Raw genomic sequence first — 20339 nt, forward strand, 5'->3', positions numbered from 1 at the left:
ATGTATTGATCAGTCTGTCACAGTATACTGCCAGTATGTGTTTTCCTGTGCTCTGCCTGCTCTCATGCCCTCTCAGCCAATGACCACTGGTATGTCGAGTGTAAAACTACATGCCTATTTCTCAGTGAGCATAATGCTTCATCTCTCAGTTCTCTCAGCCAGTGGAATGTGCTGCCCTGGGTGGTTTGCTCTGATCTCCCTGACGTTTGTATTTTGTCATTGAAATTAGTTTTGACCTACAATATCATGCTGATTATAGGTTTGTAAGTTATAGTTTTAGATAGTGTACTGAATGAAAAAAATGAGTTTTAAGGAGAGCTCTAGGTATCTCGGGGTGGAGGGGGGCTACAGAGGCTGTCCAGCAGGACTAAGCATATGGCTGGGAGAATTGACCAAAGTAGCTGTTTGTGAATCAATCAATCTTGATAGTCAATAAAATCTAACAAGTCTCTTTTATTAGGAAATAATAAAACTTTTTGCTTGTGGAACCGAATTGACTTCAGAATTCTTAAGATAGTGAAACTCTCCATTAAAATTGGAACAATAGTAAAAGAAAAGTAAAACACATTGGAGGAGTGGCTTGAGTACATTTAATTCCTATCATTTTATTGTTTATATTACTGAGGGAAAGCAGATCAGTGGGATTAATAAACTTAAGAGTGACTTTATTATAATATTTATGTGTATGCTATGGAAAGAAGGGGCAGGCATGGTGGAATGACAAATGAGACGTGACTTATCAGCAAGTGATGTTAGGAGAGTTGGGTTTGCATATGCAAAAAGAAGTTCTAGGTGAATTAAGTTCCTAAAACTGAAGAGCAAATAATGTAACCATTAGAAGAAACTGTACAAGAAATGTATTTGTGACTTAGGGTAAGCAAGTAAGGGTCACTTACTAGAAAACTCGTAAGGGAAGATGGATATATGGCTCTTGGGAAAAATTGTTATGCAGAAGACACTATGAATTATTAAAGGGCAAGCCACACAAAGTGTGTGTCTTCAGAATATATAAAGAATTCATCCAAAAAGAAAAACAAGATCCCAGATCCAGTAGTGACTGGGCAGCTCACAGAACAGCAAACGAGAATGAACAGTGGGCCCTCGCACGATGCTTTACTTGTTGTACTCTGGAACACACGCTACAGTGAGAGTAAGGCACCATTTTAACACATAGTGAGCTGTCAGAAATAAAAATTCTGCCAAGGTCTAGGATGTGGGGAAACATGAACTCCCATGCATTAAGGTTGGGAGTGTAAATTGGTACAGGTTCCTTGGAGAGCAATTTGACAGTCTGTAATAGTGAATTTTCAAAACATCTATGCAAATTCCACTATTTGTCAGTTTCATAAGAAATTCTTATGTGTCTTGGATGATGTATATGAGCAGTTTCACAGTAGCATTGTTTAAATAATAAAAATTTTGAAATAGCGTAAGTAACCTTATAGGGGGAGATGGAATTTTGGTTTCCTTATGCAAGGGAATATTATGTAGTGATGAAAAGGAATACATTTGATTAAATACACTTGGTTCAGCATATACTCCATCTTGAACTTGTGATGTTTAATAAAGGGCACAGTTTAAAATTATTATTCTGGGTTCTTTCTGTTTGGAGTTAAAAATACATTGATGTGTTCTTTACACACAGAACAATTTGGAAAGGGAACCTTATCACATGGTGATTTGTTGATGGGTCTTGCCATATGTGAGATGGAATTTCAAGAGATTTTATATCTAATTTATTAAACTATTAAGCATTTTAAATATTGAATACTTGACTTGGGGGGGAGAGCATAGGTAATTAGCTACTGTTTTCTCTTTAAAGTACAAAATTCATCCAGCATTTGATAGTTAATAAGTGACCAAAGCTTTTCACTTTTTTCCATCCTCATGTCACCTCATTGTGATGTAATCTGTTCGTTTATGTAGGAAATTACTTTCAAAGACTGTCCTTTCCTGATCGTATAGTAAAACACCAAATGCAATTGTATTCTGGAATGTTAATGTAAAAATGAGCCCTGGCTGGTATGGCTCAGTTGGTTCAGTGCTGTCCCTTACATCGAAAGGTTGCCAGTGCGATTCCTGGTCAGGACTTAACGCCCAGGTTGTGGGTTCCATCCCCGATCCGGGTGTGTGCAGGAGGTTTCGCTCTCACATGTTTCTTTCTCTCTCTTCCCTTCTTCTCACCACTCTCCCTCTCTAAAATCAGTAAAAACATATTTTAAAGTAAAAATGTGATTATCTTTCTATGGGTTATTAATGTCTTTCCTTAAGAGTACAGACTGTACAGAAAGTTAAAAATAACGTATGCACGCATTCGACACAAATACATTCTACTCAGGGTTCATCTGTTGCTTGCAACTCAATAATATGGAGGGTCTCTTGAATGAAGCAGAATATTTCTAAAAGTTAATATTAAATTACTTATTATATCCAGTTAAATTTGGGGTTTATGGTCTTTTCTGTATGCCTTTATGGTCTTGATGACTTACTTCAAGGAAATATTTTATTTTCCCATCTTAATTACTTTGTCGTGTTTGTTGAATAGGGATTAATCTAACATTTAATTTATTTACCCTAAAAATACTCCCAAACTTATTATGACTACTTCAGAACACACACTGACCATGGTGAGCCCCTTGCTTTCATGGCATAGGCTGTAATTATGGCTTTAGTCTCTTAATGAGGTACTTTAAATTTTATAATTTGTATGATGGTGAAACTTGAATGGAAAATGTGTAAGTCAGCTTTCAACCAGAGGAGCAGCAGGAGAGAAACACAAAAGGATATTTTGGAAGGCGCTGGGCTTTCACAGTTGGGTGGTCTGGGCCTACTCAAGGGTCCAGAGCAGGAATGAAGGCTCTGGGGGAGCGGGAATGGCGGCTGTAGACCCAGTTGGTGTTCGGAGTAGCTTGAGTCTAGAGAAGGCCTAATCCCTCTTTTAAAGGCTTCTGTTTGACTAAGGCCACCCAGAGTACTCACCCCTTTTGATTAAAGTCAACTGGTTAGTGACTTCAGTGACACCTGCCGAATCCTTTTACAGCAGCACCAAATTAGTGTCGGATTGAATAGTAGAGAGGAGGTGTGTATGTCATGGACAGGACCACTGTCTCCCTTTGCCCGCCCGCTCTTGGGAAGGAATACGCCGTATTGCTTATCTAACTAGAAACACTGGAGTGGAATTCTGGCGCTGTACTGAGTTCAGCCTGAGCTGATAGACCCAGAGAACCTACTTTTCTTCTTAAATAGCAGCTCCCTTTATTTTGGTTACTCCTGTTAAAGGACATTCTATTTCTTTGAATACAGTATATACATGTAGGTATTATTCATTGCTAAAGTTAAATTTCTACATGTAGATAGTTTGTATTTTATGAGCTGCAGGCTTTGAGGGTTAGGCTTTGCTTTATTGTGTAATAGTTTCGATTAACTATTTAAAAATCAATTCTTTCAGCATGGAAAAATTAGAATAAAATGCTCTATTTTTCAAAGACAAGTTAATATTTATAAAGTCTTTGATTTTTTTTTTTTTTTTTCATAGAATGTCAGTTCTGTATTTTGGCAAAATCCTACTAGGTAAGCCTAGGAAGCCCCAATAACTCACCTGTCCAGCTTTCCTGAATGCAGTAGGTGTCCACAGAGGCTTACACATTGTTTAATGGCGGCCCGAATTCATTTAGTATTTCTTATTCTTGTTAGGGTAGCATGAACGTAGTCACCGGGCCTTCTGCTCACTGTGAGAATTTATTGTTACATGTTCTGGCCTGTAGAAAAATCAGAGAGCTTAATTAGGTATAGAGATGGTGTTCATTGAACATGGTATTTTCTCTCCCATTACCCATGAGATTCTTTTCATTTCACTAAATATCTGAGTGTGAAGACTATTCTAGGAAGTGTTGGGCAGGAACCCTAACTTTAACCTGTAGAAGGAATGAAAAGATGAACTTTACGGCTACATAGAGTTGCTCTATACGAAGGTGTCATCAGTAAGAATCAGATGAGTTTAGGACTGCTAGAGAAATGCCGGAAGAAAGAGCCCTTGAGACAGCTTGACAGTTAGGGTCCTGAGAGATGTCAGGTTTCACGTGGGTGGACCTGAGAACAGAATGTGTTCTGTTAGGGTCTGTCCATTCCGTCCCAGTGGAGAGGACATAAGAGTCAGATTTGCTTTCGGTTTCTGGGCCATCTACTTAGTGGTTGAAGGACTTAAGACAAGTTAGTGTTTCTGTCTAAATCTCCTCACCTGTAAAACAAGGTTAATACTGTCTGCCATTCAGGGCTATGAAATGCCAAGGGATTATCTTCAGTATTTTTTATATTCATTCTTTTAGAATATAGGTAGTTGATAGATCCTTAGGTATCATATCTGTGATCATTTTCAAAAAGATGTTTTCTCTAATTATAATGATTGCTATTAACATTGAAATCAAACCTTGACGTCAAAATTAACCACATTAATTGTTAGTGGTAGCTTAATTCATAAGCATCATAATGATTTCAGATGGTTGTCATAAAGTTTGCTTTGTGCCTCAGGAAATGGTTGTCATTGCATTCACATTTCAGTCGGATGGTGAACAGCTTCTGTCACATCTGCTTCTTTGTTAATTAAGAGGAAGCGGAGCGAGGGTGTTCTGAAGGGGTGGGCTTGGTGTCGCGTCCACGCAAATCTCTTGTGCTAGGTAAGATGCCTTTAATCCCCAGTGGACAGGTGGCGCGCTATTCCTTGGGCACTGAAAATATCACCTTGGTCACCGTGGAAACATTGTGAAGTTCTTACCAAGACTTTGAGGGAACCTTTTGATTATACAGTTAAAATGGCTGTCAGTTGATTACAGGGAAGGAATGTAAAAGAATTTCACTTTCGTTCAGTATTCCTGAAGCTTGAACATGCTTGAAATAATTTCTAATAAATGAAACATGGGTTCTGTGAACTTTCATTTTTTATTCTGCTGAGAGAATATTCTTTTTTTGACTGATATAGTTGAATTATCAGGTAGTTACAGTAAAATGTAAAAATAACAATAAATGGTTAACATTTAACTTGAGCATTAATTATAACATTGGATAACGCATAAAACATAAAGTGACAGTTTGTAGAGGTAAAAAGTCACTAGTGTAACAGGCCAAGTTTTAGTTAGCAAAATAGGACTTTTTAAAAAGCATCTTTAGCCCAGCCAGCATGGCTCAGCAGTTGAGCATCAACCTATGATGCAGGAGATAGCGGCTCAGTTCCCAGTCAAGGCACATGTCTAGGTTTCAGGCTCGATTCCCAGTAGGGGCCGTGCCAGAGGCAGCCGATCAACGGCTCTCTCACCATTGATGTTTCTCTCTCCCCACCCTCCCTCTCTCTGAAGTCAAAGACATATTTTTTAAATAAATTAAAAAACAAAACCATTTTTAGGGAAATTATAAGTGTTGGATGCATCACTAGTTTATTTTTTAAAAAGACATTATGCAGCTAGCTATTTTTGTATATTAAAACCACTCCCTATAGAATGAGAAAAGGAAAAGATAAGAGGCTCCTGGAAAGATTGCCCTGTCCTAGCTCGGTCACACCTGTTAGATGGCGGTGTTGAGGAGGTGGTGCTGTGAGCTGTGGTCCTGCTTGCCTGCGTTCAGACTGTGTTGAAACCCTTAAGTCAGGCTAACAGCATCCCTGAGGAACAGTTTTTAAAATGTTTTCCATTTATTAGCATCTTTGAATGCACTTACCAGACTTAACTCTGGGTTGGTTGTTTTGCAGAGATACCCACCAGAAATGAAAATAGTTTAGCATCTTTAAGAGAAAAGGAAAATTGTGTTATATAATATACTGTGCTGCATTAACCGCATCACTTTTATGGTTATGTTTTGCTTATCAAATTATATTGAAGGGTTATAGAAAAGATAACACTTTAGTTCATACAGTCATGCGTGGGTGACGACATGGATGCGTTCTGAGGAATGTGTCCCTGGGCGCATTGGTCACGCGGGCCTGATGGAGTGCTTCACGCAGCCTGGCTGCGCGATCCCGCCCATGGCTCCTGCTGCAAGCCTGTACCGTGTGCTACTGTACTGAGTGCTGCAGGCAGTTGTAACGCAATGGTAGGTATTTTGTGTATCGAAACATAGAAAAGGTGCAGTAAAAATACAGTATAAAGGTAAAGAATGGAAGAGCGAAGGGCACTAACATGAGCGGAGCGTGCAGGACTGGCAGTCACTGTGGGTGAGAGCGAGTGAGCGGTGAGTGAAGGTAGAGCCCGGGGTGTACTGTCCACACTGGCGACTGTGAGCACTAAACTTAGGCTGCACTGAATTTATGAAAATCGTTTTCCAAAAATAAATTAACCTTGGCTCACTCTAACATTTGTATTTTATAAGTGTTTTAAGTTATTGAAGCTTTTCGACTCTTATAATAGCGTAAAGCAACATAGCTGTACCAAAATATTTTCTTTCTATCTTTATAAGCTTTTTTCCTATATAAAATTTATTTATTTTTTTTACTTTAAAATCCTTTTTGTTAAAAACTAAAGACACACACACATGTTGGCCTAGTTGTACACAGGGTCAAGAACATCAGTCTGTGTGTCTTCCACCTCCACATCTCGCCCCACTGAAGGTCTTCGGGGCCGTCGAGCATGGAGCTGTCCTCCTGTGACGACAGCCCTCCTGGAGCACCTGCTGAAGGGCCGCCCGAGGCTCCTCTTGAGGAGGTGTCACTCTCTTCAGAAATGTGTCCCTGGTGGTTTGGTTGGTTTGTTTCTCTTTTTTCATCATGGATTTGCTTGTAAGCAGATAATGCACCAGGGACATCCCCCCTATTAATGGAAGCCTTTTGATGTTGGGATTCATGTTTTTAAGATTTGTAGGGAGCTTGCTGAGGTCTGCAAAACCCCCGCTAACCCCTCACTGTGAATTTTGTGGTGACCCTTTTTCTTCTGCATCTGCTCCACTGGCCTCTTCCTCGCGTGTTGCTCTCCCTGTTTCACAGCTCCTCAGTGCCTTTCATCCACACCAGGCTGGAGTGCTTTGTCTCATTGGTTCTTGCAATCTTCGCACTATGACTAGAAGACAGCTATGTTGCACTAGGTGGTAAGACTATAATGGAGGGAAAAGTTCCTGTGGACCACTGTCGTCTATGCTACCCGTTGTTGACCAAGTCGTCACTGTGTAGTGCAGAGCTGCATTTTGTTAGACAGACTTTAAAAAAGATTGGATTTGTATAGGTTTTAGGTGATGGAAGCAGTGTAATATAGGTGCAATGTAAGCCTAGAGAACCCTGGGCTCACCTAGTTCTCTCAGGTAAAATTACCGTTGCTTTTTATCTGTTGAGAAGTATAGATGTGTTAAATATACTTAACACTGTGGAATTACTAGGAAGAGAGACAACTCTGCTCATAATATTAATCCTTTGGACAATCCAGTATGTTTTTGGTCACCGTCAGACATTATGTCATCTAAATTATTAGCCAAGAAGTATAGAGGTATGTTATTCATGGGAATTATACCTGCTACTACCTGGCTGTGCATTATAATGATCTGTAGAGCTTTTTAAAAATACAGATGCTTCTGACCTGTCCCATGGTAATGTCTGGGGTGTGCCATGAGTACCTACCTACAGTTCTTTTCAGTGGAAATCAGGATAGTCTAAGATACTTAACTATTCCAGATAATATTAAATTTAAGTAATAAACACACAAAGACTATTAACCATAGGGTTGATTTATTTTTATTATTCTAATCTTAATTGTAAAACTTTCCAAGATTGAGAGTCCTTACCAAGCATAGAATTATGACACCCAGGTAATTTGAGGTGGGCACCTGTACTTTTTAACCTAAAGGAATCATTAATTCCTTATTGATTTTATTAAGTAAATACTTTTTACTGATGACTTTGATTTTGAGGGTTTGTAATGGAGAAACTGGGACTTCCCTGGTGCTTGGTTATAGTAACATAATGACAATAAGTCCTACATGGAATTCAGGGAAATCCCTGTGAGCTAGAAAGCCACCTTTTAAGGAAGACCTAGGAAGGGAGCAGGGGCAGCAGGAGTTACATATTCAAGTGTCAGGTATTATGAACCCGTCACTGTCTTAAACCTCCTTCCTTCCATTTAATCCTTGCAACCCTGTAACCTTTACAGCCCAGGGAATCAATTTTCAGGAGATGGTTATCATAGACCCTGGATCGCTCCGGCGTAGTATGCGCTTTATAGGACAGTGAATTTTGATGTCTCACTCACCTTAATGAAAGTAAATAGTTACTCTGTTATTACTTCTTCATGTGTGTCCTCCTTGCTAGCCTGTAGGCTCTTTGAGGGCTTGTGCGCCTGTCCTGTTACCTGTCACATGTCTTGTTTACTAGCAAAGCTCCTCCTGTGGAGTAGAAAAACTCAGTTTATTAAATAAGTAAATGAATATATGAAGGAGACTGAAATCAGGCTGGCCTTCGAGCCTATTGTTTCTTCACTGTTGCATGCACCCTGCCCTCTTCTGGAGGGTCGTGAGTGGGAAGAGACCATCTTGTGTGTTGCCTTCCTATTTAACCAAGTCTTTTTATTTGCTCTCTGTTCCGTAATGAGCAAATGATGATTTAGGATTTGAAGCAAACTTAACACTCCAGTTGTCACTGAATAAAAGTGAGTACTTGATAGGTGCTTAAACCCCTTGGAATGAGTGTAAAGCAATTATAAATTACGTGCTCCTTTTCCTTACCAAGTTATGACAGCATAGCTCCCCCCACACACACACTCACAGATACACAATCCCTAAATCAGCAGCCATAAATTAAAGTTATTGTTCTACAAAATTGTGGGGGTTTTTTGATGCTGGTTATCACGGACAGGTTCAAGATCACATAAAGGCAGCTGTGAGTTAATATTTGGGCAATATGGATGCTATACATATTCACGGTGGCATTTGATTGAACAGACATTACCAGGTAACAAGGACAAGTAGTGGAGCTGCTCTTTGCCTTCTATCTTCCCAACCTTAAGCAGGATGTAAGTGGGTGACCTGTGTGCTGTTAGTATCCCTAATTGTACAACATCAGGAATAAAGGATGCTGGCTGTGGGCTCCTCCAAGGTAATCCTCACTTTGCTTGGGTTTACATACATTCATCTGATTCAGGTCTTTATTTTGTGTGTGTGTTTTTATTTTACAGAAAGCAGGTAAAATACTCTGTTTTGGTATTGTCTGATTGCTTTTTTAAAAAAGAAAAGAAAAGAAATTCAGTTTCAGATGTTTCAGTGCTTAGTTTATAAAAAACATTTGCTGGTAAATGGTTTCTAATATATAAGGACAGTAGTGTTTAGCATGTGTTGAATAAAGAAAATGTATAGTGATTAAAAAGTGTGTGAACTCATTATATAGCATGCGTGTGTGTTGAGAAGCTAGTAGTACATTTATGTGTGACCTTATTTATAGAATATGTATAAAGATAAAATAAGACAAGTGCATAAATAAATACTGAAGAAAAGACTGATGAAAACATCCTATGAGAAGTGCAAGTTGAGATCTGTGCAGGGTTGACGAACAGAAGTAAATATGAAGCTATTGGTTCTGTACCCTGTACCAAGCTCTTAAAAAAGTCCTCACCCAAGAATATGTTTCTATTGATTTTGAGAGAGAGGAAGGGGGGGAGGAGAGAGAGAAACATTGATGTGAGAAACATCGATCAGCTGTCTCCTATATGTGCCCCATTTGGGGATTGAACCGCAACCTAGGTGTGTGCCCTGATCTTGAATGGGGCACGCACACCTTCTGGTGCAGGGGATGATACGATGCTCCAACCAGCTGAGCCACCCGCCAGGGCTATGCCAAGCTCTTACTTGCACATATTTAAATGCACTGTGAGTAACAGAAAAAATGTACAGGAACCATCTTCCTCTCTTGGTGCTTCCTAGTAACTCTTATACCAGATGCAGAAGACTCCAGTGCGGCATTAAATTTTATTGTGGTCGTAAAATCCTGTGGAAGGAAAGTGGGGGAGATGACTTTTGATAGGGGGTGACTTTGGAAAACACTGTGGAAGTATTGGAACCCATTCTCCAGTTTCATTACTTTTTTATAAACTTTACTGCTCCTTTAGTCTGTTCTGTGTAGAGCTCCTGAAATAATTGTGGTTTATTCCTGTTTCTGGGAAACTGTAGTTTCTCCTCTGTTCTTTGTTTTAGATCCAAACCCTGTGGGGGGGCATTCCTTCCGTGGTTGGGTCTGCTGAGCTCTCCTCCAGTCTACAACCACATAGATGACAGGGGATCTCTATTAAGCTGCTTTCTCCTAAAAATTATATTTAAAACAGTGTCATGTTTTTATTTAATATGTTTAATATATTTTTATTGACTTGATTAATTAAATAATAGGCTATCTTAAGCTAGTGCTCTTTATCCAGACAGTGCTTTTTCCATTTTATTTTGTATAGTGTAACCTCTAGTCACGTTAATTTGGTGCAGTTGTTGTCCCTGCTCTAAACTCATGCTTATGTCATTTCCTACAATCATTTATCCCTCTCTGATTTTAGATAGCATCCTGTTCAGACAAGGACAGCGTCACTTGCACAGCTCTTAGGAGACACTAGGCACTCCCTGTATGCCGTACAAGCCCCACATTTAGGACTCACCACAGTGCTCTGACAGTAACACTCTGCTTACCTTTGTCTACCGGTGAGGAAGCTGAGGTGCAGATAGTTTGCAATAGTAACTCAGCCCAAAGTTTCCATAGGGATTTTCCACCAGATATTATTTCTTTTCTCTATTTTAATCCTCAACCTAGGATATGTTTTTATTGGTTTTTAAAGAGGAAGGAAGAAAGGGGGAGAGGAAGGAAGAAGGGGGGGGAGAGAAAGAGAAACAGAAACAGAAACATGGATCGGCTGCCTCCCCAACACGCCCCGACCTGGGATCACACCCACAACCTAGGTGTGTGCCCTGACTAGAGTCACACCTGCGGCTTTTGGGGGTGTGGGAGATGCTCCATCCACTGAGCCAGGGCTGCTCTCATTCTGTTTGTAAATGGCCACATCCAAACAGTATTGTGTTCCCTTACTACAGGCAGCTCTGATCTAGACAAATCTTAATTTTGGTCGTTATTGTGACAGACCAATAGTATTTGTCCAGAACTGGGGATCTGTAAGTTTAGCTTGGACATGCATTAATTGCAACTCAATTAGTGGAATTAATATATGAAAATTGCAAGGAGGTCATTACCTGCATGCAGTCTTTTAGCACTTCTTGTGCTCATAGGAGATAGATGTTTCTTGTGAAGGAAAAGTTTTGAGAATTGTCCTTTTGTTTTTAACTTGGAAAATTATTGACATAAAACAGTAATGTTCTCGGAATTTAGCAAATTGTTTCATTGTGCCTAATTTAATAAGCATTTGTTGAATTTCTGCCACCTACAAAGAACTTTTCTAGATGATAATTTCAACAACCTGAATATAAAATTATTCTAATCTTCATACATTATTAGACAATAATTTGCTTTGAAAACATGATTGTTTGTTGGACTCAAGTTCAAGTTTAAAAATTTTTTGAGGTCAACTTTATATAACTAGAGTCAGTGACCAGTTATGTGAAATCACTTTATTTCCAATTTCTCATTAAACATTTCCTAAACTACCAGAGATGGGTATGTGTGTAAGCCTTATCACTTGGCTTAAAAATGTATATATTCATAAGCGTGTTATTGGAGCCTTGGTTTACTTAAATATATAACCCTTGAATTCATGTCTGATAGGGTTTGCATATGAACTTTCCCATTAAGAGCACAGTAGGGGAGAAGTCTTGTGCTCATTTGCTTGACTCCAAATCTATAATTAAAAGAGTCTCTCAGCAGGGGTTGGGACAATCACTGTGTTCTGATGCTTTATGTTATAGAATTACTTTGCTGTTCAAACAGATACTGTAATTAGAGCATAATTTAAAACTTCACAGGGCAGTAACTCATCCGATGCTTTTTGTTTTTAATCAAAAACTAATAAAAAATAATAGTTTCTCAAATGTTGAGAATGTTTTTTTTAAAATATATTTTCATATCACTGTAAGCAGCAGCTTTGAAAATGAAATGGATGATATTTTATTGAAAAATAATGGTTAGAGCTTGTTTCAGGGCAGTAGTTTTAAATACCCCTAACTTAGTAATAATGTTTGATACCTATATATCTACATCTCTATCTGTTTATATCTACACACACACGTACATATGCATGCATTGTGTATTAAGACCAAATTTTAGTTTTAAGGACCTCACCTATAGAAACTTTGCAAGAATTCTGTGTAAGTGCCACAAATTTACCATTTTTATATATTTCTGTCACTGACATTGAATAGGCAGTTCTCTCATCTCGGAAAGAAGCATTTTTGTAGGTTTAAGAGATCTGTTTAACCAGTGCTTCTATGCCAGTTTTTGGTACTGTTTTTCATATGACTTATTTGGGAATTAATTTATTGAGAAAGAGCACTTGACATAGAATTAGGAGATAGGAACAATATAAAACAAAACCAAACCCAGTTTTACCGAATAAGCTCAATTAATTTGTTTCTTTATCTGCATACAAAGTCCGTACCATATCTAAAATTCTTTGAGGAGAAGATGTACTTAGAATTTTATGGGGGAAAAATATGTAAAGGTAAATGGTAGAGTAGATAAAATTTTAAAGATTTAAGACCTCAGTGTTCTGTTTCTGGCTGTTTCACTAATACATGAAGCTGTTGTTGGGAAATTTGATTAATTTTAGGGCTCTCATGTAGGTGATGTGTCTTGTTAGGAAATTAGTTGTTGAGAGTGCGGGCTCTAAAATTCTGCCCTGTAGAGCATTTACTGTACGTATGACTCGGGCAAATCGCATCTGCCTCAACCTCATTCACGTCAGTGAGAATAATAGTCCTGCACGCAGGACCGCCAGGGGATCCACCGCCAGGGGCATCAAACGAGGTGGTGTATTTATATGTCTTTGAGTAGGACTCAGCAAGCAGTGTGTTTAATGAAAGTTCAGCTGCTTTCATCATCGTTTCCATGGCTCAGTTTCTTTCCTCATCGCCTGAAAGACTGACTGACTTGGAATTTCTTACAATATACTTGTCAAGAATGTAGCCCCACGATCGTGTCTGTTTTATAATCAGGTATGGGTGGTATCTAACGCTGTTTTATGAACTACTAAACTTCAATTTACTCTATAAAGAAAGCTATAGTCCACTCTCGTGAAGGCTGTCTCGTATTTCAGCCTCCCTTAAATCGAAAAGTTAGCGGTTTTGTGCTTTGAACATATTTATACACGTAATAATTGTATATGTTTGTTTTTGCTGTCACTTTGTTACATTGAGATATAACTCCAGTCTTGTAGTTTAAGAAAGAGTTTGACCCTGGTACCCCTCCTCGTGACACACTGCAAACAAGGGAGGGTGGAGGCGGTAGAGGAAGGGAGCAGCAGTGTCACGAGTGGGATATGAACGTCCGACCTCATCAGCATTATCGTGGAAGATCTGGGAGAGTTGTCTAGAAGTAAGAGAACAAGAATAAACGATAGAGCTCAAGATTGTCAGATGTAACTGGCAACTTAAATAGGAGGTCACAAAGAGGGGCCCAGAAACCAGCACACGTGATCCAGGGGACGGGGAAAGCTGCAGCACATTCATGCATCATTTCATACTTGGTTTTAATGATGCTCCTCAATAATAAAAGCTCAGTTGTTTAATTCAGTACATATTTATTTAAGGCCAGATATGTGTAAAGCTAGTGTGTACATACTGTTAAGAATGAAAAATCAGTGAGACGTGGCTCTGGTATTGCCGGGATCAAGCTTCTGAGCAGCTAGAATAAGACAAGCACTGGAACCGTGAGTTACGGTAGGATTCTTAGAGCAAAAGGTGAAATTCACGTTCAAGACGGGGAGAGAGGAGCATTCAGGACATGGGCAGTAGCTTGCGGAAAGTTACGAGTGTCAGAATCCGTGTTTATTTACAATGTGGCGTGAAGGTCGGAGGTTGTGGGACAGTGAGCGAGGTGGCACCTGGAGTTGGTGGCACTGAGCGGCGGGGAGCGGGGAGCGGCCTCGCGCTCGAGGCTCGGGGCTGCGTGTCAGGTATTTTCCTGCAAGTCAACTGTCCTCGTCCTCAAGTTTTAAAAATCCACACTTATTTTAAAAACTCAGGATCGATAACAGCTGAGACATAAATTGTGGACAAGTTTGGAGAAGGGACGGATAACGAGCTGCAGCTTGGACGAGCTGAGTTGCGAGTGCCTTAGACACAGCGATCGACGGCCGCCCGCCCGCTCGGCAGTCTCCCTCGGAGGACTGCGGGGAACGCGCCGCATGGGCTCCGTGCTGCGGGAGACTGTGGCGCACAGGGTGAGGTGGCGTTGCTCTGGGCGACCATAGACAGGCATATAGTAACGAGTGGTAATGAGCTGTTACATTAGCATCTCGGTTGTTGCCTCCTGAGATATTCCTGGAAATTAACTGACAAGGAAAGAGTGCCCGGGGCCCGCTTCGAAGGGTGCCTGTTTTCCATGGGGGTTCTTTTCGGTTTTCCTCTTCGTGGCTTGTTTCTTCACTTTTTTGGCCCAACTTATTTTGTGAAGTGAGGAGTTTGGAGAGTGGATTCTTCATGTCGGCATTTGGGAGCCCACACCCATAATCTTACTCTAATGCTTGTCTGTCTGTGCCGCACACCGCAGCTTTCTGGGCACGCGCCGTAGGCCTCTGTGGCGCTGGCCCGCCCAGACTTCCCGTGTCACCGTGTCAGGAGCAGAGCGCAGGCAGGGATTGTTTGTGCTGGCGCAAGCCTCAGCGTTGAAGGGGTTTACTTAACCACGGCTCTTCCTGAGTTAGAATGGACTGCGGTTGGATAATTGTGACTTCTGGGTAGAATTATCTTAAAACCTTTTTAAAAACGAAGTCTGATATGGTCATAGATTAAAAATAAAAAATTCTGTAAGGCCTGATGTGGAATACGTGGGTTTCTCCCCCTTGTCTGTCTAACTGTCCCCAGTCCCCCAGCTTCCTGCTCTTGAAGAGATTCTTCGGTGTTTATCCTGTTACTACCCTGTGTATTCATCCTGCGTCTGGTGGGTTTAAGTTCTCACCTCATTTGTTCGTTGTGGTGAGAGCTCAGGCCGTCTTCACGTGGAAGCTCTTACCCTCAGTGTGGATGGTTTCCGCTCTCCTGCGCCCTTTTTCTTGGTGAGACATCTGTCCTTCAGTTTCGGAGCCTCATGGACTAGACCTGCAATTTTTATACTTTCCCACCATTTTCTATCTCTGTCTTTGCTTCTAGTTGGAGGGAGACTTCCTTAATTTTTACCCTCTAAACTATCTAGTTTTTTTTTTATATTACCATATTTTTAGTGCCATTCTTTTTTATGTTTCTGTTTTGTTTTTGTTTTCTTATGTTTTGAATTTTTTTCATAGCATCTCTACTTGTTTTAAGGATGTAGCATCTTAACTCTGCATATTTCTGCGTTTTTCCTCTCGCTGCTCAGGGATTGCTTGCTTCCTTCAGGGTGTCTTCTCTTTGTTTGTTGGGCTGGTTAGTTCCCCAGAGAAAGGTCTTCCAGTCACCTGCCCCCAGTGTATGGGCTGGCAGCCTTCTCTGCAGGTGTAGAACGATGGAGAAGCCTGGACATCTCAGATTTCAATATGTAAGGGATCCCCAAAGCCCAGTCCCAAAAGTGGACCCCTTGAGGAGCAGAGTTCGAGCCTTTGCTGGGAGTTGGGGAGTGTTAGGCATCCAGCTGCTTGGGGCAGGGCCATAGAGAGTCAGCTGCTCCTTGGTGAGCAGTTGGTGTCAGTGAGAAGTCAGTCTGCCCCCCCTTTCATTGCTGCCTTTTCCTCTGCCTTTTTTTCCCAGGGGGTGGGATCTTGCAGTATAACTTGGTTCCTTCTCACTTAGGGGTGGGCCAAATTCCTCCCTAACTTAGGCATCTGCTTTCTAATTTCTAAATTGTTTCCCATTTTCTTATTACAAGTTTGTACATTTTAAACTCCGGTATTTTAGAATTTTAGGAGGGAGTGAAGGAGCACAATTAAATTAATTTCACCACCTTTGTCCATAAGTTTTTGTTCTTTTAATAGTTTTTAAAACTGTAAGTAAAACTTTATTTTGAAGCAAGTATTAGGATAAGTGTAACTGTCTTTACATTTGTATTTTTAATCGATACTTAAGTTATTGAATTGAGTATATGTTTACCAAGGTGTTTTACAACTCGTAAGTTTATTCCTGTAATAGAGCACAATGAAAAATTAGACTGCAGCTTTGTTCTCTGTTCCTGTCCTGTAAATCCTGCCCTTTTTAAATCCTCTGGCTCTTGTCCCCTGTATAAAGTTTCTGTGGTAAGTCACTTATAATTTTAGTTTTCATTCTTAGTCTTTTCTAAAATATTTTGAAATATGAAATATAAATATTCCTCAGTTTGTTTTGTGTCTCTCACACACACACAAGCTTTTAGTGTCTTTTTCTATTAATTATGACATCTGTGTCCTTGGTTGGTTTCTTTTGATTTCTTTTCCTCATATGTTATATTTTTCTGCTGCTTCGCCTGCCTGTTAATTTCTGATTAGGTGCCAGATAGTGTGAATATTACTTTGTTGGGCCCTTATTTGCATTTCTAAGTATTCTTGGTCTTTGTTCTGGGACATTGACTATTGCTATTACCTTTGAAATTTTAAATACCCCCTGGCAGGCCTGTGAGCGCACTGTGCTGACTCAGGTTCACTCTTTGGAACTGCGTCGATGGCCTGCCACAGGATGCTGTGCTGTCTGCTTTCTCGTTCCCTTCACAACATGTGGATGCATTTCCATCCAGTGATAGGAACAGAAAATAAAGTCAAAAGCACATATTTCATGTTTACAACTTCTATTCTTATCGACTAAGCTATTTACAACTTATTTCTAGTCTTACTGGCTGAGCTACATAGATTTTTTTCCTAGTATGGCCTCTGTAAACATGTGAATTGTAGTAGAAAGCTGTTTTCATATACCAGGTTTATTAATTTATACCAGTTTTATTTTCTTTTATTCGAATCTCACAATTTAGTAAATAGAGATCTACAAGAGGTAGTTATTGCTTTTATGGTATCTTGCACTAAGCCAGGTGCATTTATTTATAATAAATACATGTATTTTTATAAATATGCATTTATTTTTACATTTAAGTACGTTTATATTCTTATTTTGTTTAATATTAACAGTCGTACTTATAAGTTATATATTATAAATTGTGACAAAATGGAAAGATCACTGAATTTGAGTTTTTGTAACTTTGGTTGAGCTCCTAGATTGACAAGTTACTACCTTATGTGACCTGACAATGACTACGTTAAATTAACCCCGATGACCTGCTATTTACTTATAAGTAAAATATAGAAATAACAATATGTTTTTCATGGTAACCTAAGCTGATGCCATAAATGAGTTTCTTAGTACATAAGAGCACTACAGGGTTATGGGGGTGCCTTGTCCACTGTTGTATCCTGAGCATCTGGCTCCATAGTACGTGCTCGACAAATGTTTGTTGGATTAACTATCGTTTGACCTACTGGGCTTACACACAGGTTTTTGCCAGGAAAATAATTCAAAATACTTACAATGCCATCATAGAAAAATAATGCAACCATATCTTAAGTAATTGGCAACAAATTAGTGTTATGAAAAAATATACTTTCTTTTTGGAAAGAAAAAATTGTAATATTGTACTTCGTAAATTTTTTAGGAGGAGCAAAATAGAGGCAAGCCCAATTGGGAGCATCTCAACGAAGATTTACATGTGCTGATTACTGTGGAAGATGCTCAGAACAGAGCAGAGATCAAGCTGAAGAGAGCCGTGGAGGAAGTGAAGAAGCTCCTGGTGCCCGCAGTAAGTACAAACTCCAGGTCTCCGATTCGGGATCCAGCCCCTTCCAGTCTAGTTTTAAATTATTGTAGCGTGCAGGGTATTAGTTGTTAGAAATTTAATTTAAATAAAAATACAAAAATATTTCTAATTCCTATAGTACAATACAGTAGACAATCCTAGACATCGATCAGATCTGTAAATGGAAAAGCCTATTTGTATCTTGTGAAGGGAGCAAGCTGAATTAGTGACCTACTTTTCAAAAGCATTATTACCTTTCATCCCTCTGCTGTAGGGTAAGACACAGTAGGGTGATGGAAGCTTGCTTTTTTTAGTGCAACAGTTTCTCTGTAAGTGAGTAATGAGCGGACAGCTGATGTTTATGTTGGGCAAGCTGTTAGTAGGAGCACATTGTTTGACTTGCAGGTCCTTGTCTCCCATAGTGAACTTGTTGCAGAGGACGATGAAGTACCCTTAGAAAAATAAGAGCTCACTTCCACTAATGTCCAGGCCCCTTTGTGCTCTCACCCTCCCTGCCTTCCATTCCCACGCCTCCACCTCACCAGCCCCACTCCCCTCTCCCTGTGGTCGTCTCCTCTTTGGTACAGAAGCCTATAGTAAGTTTAGACATGATGACTGAGTTACTACCAGATTATTATCTTTTTCAGTGGAAAATAAAAAATAAATTACTGGTTTTCTAAGACAGTATTAAAATTTTTTATATTGGTAAAATATATGGAATGTGGACCCTAACAGTAGGAATACTGCTACTATTCTGTCCAACAGAAATTTGTTGACATTTACATAAATGAGTAGAATGCTGTCTGTCCTCTATTCCCCAGGTAGCCTGTTCTACAACTAAACTTACAAAACAACCATTTTTGTTTGACAAAATTAACTCCTTGAAAGAAAAGAATTCCTTGTAAATTCTGTTTGATAGGTCTTATAATATAAACATACAACTATAAGTTCTATAATTGTAGTCTATTACATCATATAACTTCTCTCCTTTTAAAAAATAATTGTGCAGTACTGAAGAGATGTATAAAAAAGGGTTTTTTCCCCTAAGAATATTGGGCTATTAGTCCCTTGATCAGAACAGGTTACTTAACATTAAGCCTTTTTTTGATATGTATAACTGAATATTTTTAACTCATATAACTAAACAAATTATTCATCTAATCTATTAAATAGACCACTGTCTAATAATTAAAACTCTTAACCGACCTATTTATATTATTCCAGTCATTCTGTAAGCTACCTTAGTTCTAAAAATTATTAACCTGGGAAAGAGCATTCAGTTAGAAATCTATTGTTATTAACTAGCTGTGTGTCTTTCAGAAAGTAAGTAAACGTCTATGTGTCTGTTTTCTCATTTACAAAGTGAGAATTGGAGCAAATGTCCTCTAAGGATCATTTTGGCTTTAAAATTACTTGTTTTTGAGTATTAAAAGGTAGCAATAGATAAAAAAGATAGGCTTTTAAAAAAACTCACACAGTTTATATTTTAAGGGAAAATAGCACTCTACATGAAATTCGTATTCCATCGTTCATTAACAAATGTTACGGAAACACAGCCATGCTTAGTCATTTCACATGGTCTGTGGCTGCGTGTGCGTTTCCTTGGAGGAGTTGAGTAACTGAACACAGACCATGTGCCCAGGAAAGCCATCTACTGTCTGGCTTGTTACAAAGTCTGCCAGTTTCTGGACAGTTGCATTAATCCAGATGACAGATGATAATGGGTGGGGCCAAGGTAGCCGTAGTGGTGAAGGCAAAGTGTGGTCTGATGAAGCTGGCAGGTTTGCTAATGGAATGTCTATGCGATGTTGGAGAGCACTGTGTCACGAATGAAGTCAAGGCTTTTAGCCTGAACAGCTGGAAGGAGATGATGCTGTTACCTTGATGGAGATGATGTTGGCAGCGAACAGACTTTAAAGGGATTATCAGGAATCCCGTTTTGGGCCTAGAACACTTGAGATCCTGTTGCCTGTCCGAGTGTAGCTATTCAAGTGTTCTGTTCAGATGAACAGGTACTTACCCAGGCCGACTGTGTTTTAGGGCAGTGGAGTACAGAAAATTATTAAGATAAGATCCTTTGAGCAGTTCGCATTTCCCTAAATGTATTCTGTGAGACGTTTTTCATAGGTATTCTGGGAAAAGGAAGTCTTTAATATGCTAGTAAGTACTGCGAACCTCTGGTAAGGACCATTTCCAAATTTAATTGGCCATCAAATTTTTTTCTGGGAATACATTCACATTTTGTGCCCTGAAGATAATCTGAGAAATAATAATGGAAATTCTTAGGTCTGATTTAAATACAGTTTGAGCTGCATTTTTTTTTTTTTTTTTTTTTTTTAATGCTAATGGAATGATTTTGAAGACATGAGAAAACTCTTCTTGAGGGTTTTTTAAGTTCCTTTTTAAACATACAATGAAACCCATTCATTTTAAGTGTACAGTTTGAGTTTTGAAGCTGTATACAGCTATGGTCACTATCTCAGTCAAGATTTCTATCACCCAAAACATTCTCTTA

The 20339-nt window shown here is 39.3% G+C and overlaps 1 protein-coding gene across 4 annotated transcripts in view; it reads left to right on the plus strand.

The window, feature by feature from the left end:
• The window catches only part of QKI (QKI, KH domain containing RNA binding), a 120128-nt gene that overhangs the window by 66889 nt on the left and 32900 nt on the right, over positions 1 to 20339 (plus strand). For all 4 annotated transcript variants that reach the window (XM_087817740.1, XM_087817737.1, XM_087817738.1 and 1 more), the window contains exon 4: positions 17684 to 17827. In XM_087817740.1, coding sequence (XP_087673866.1) covers positions 17684 to 17827 — 144 coding nt within the window. The remainder of the gene's footprint in view (positions 1 to 17683; positions 17828 to 20339) is intronic.

Source organism: Miniopterus natalensis, chromosome 5 (genome assembly GCF_054644295.1).
Source record: "Miniopterus natalensis isolate mMinNat1 chromosome 5, mMinNat1.hap1, whole genome shotgun sequence".
NCBI lineage: Eukaryota > Metazoa > Chordata > Mammalia > Chiroptera > Miniopteridae > Miniopterus > Miniopterus natalensis.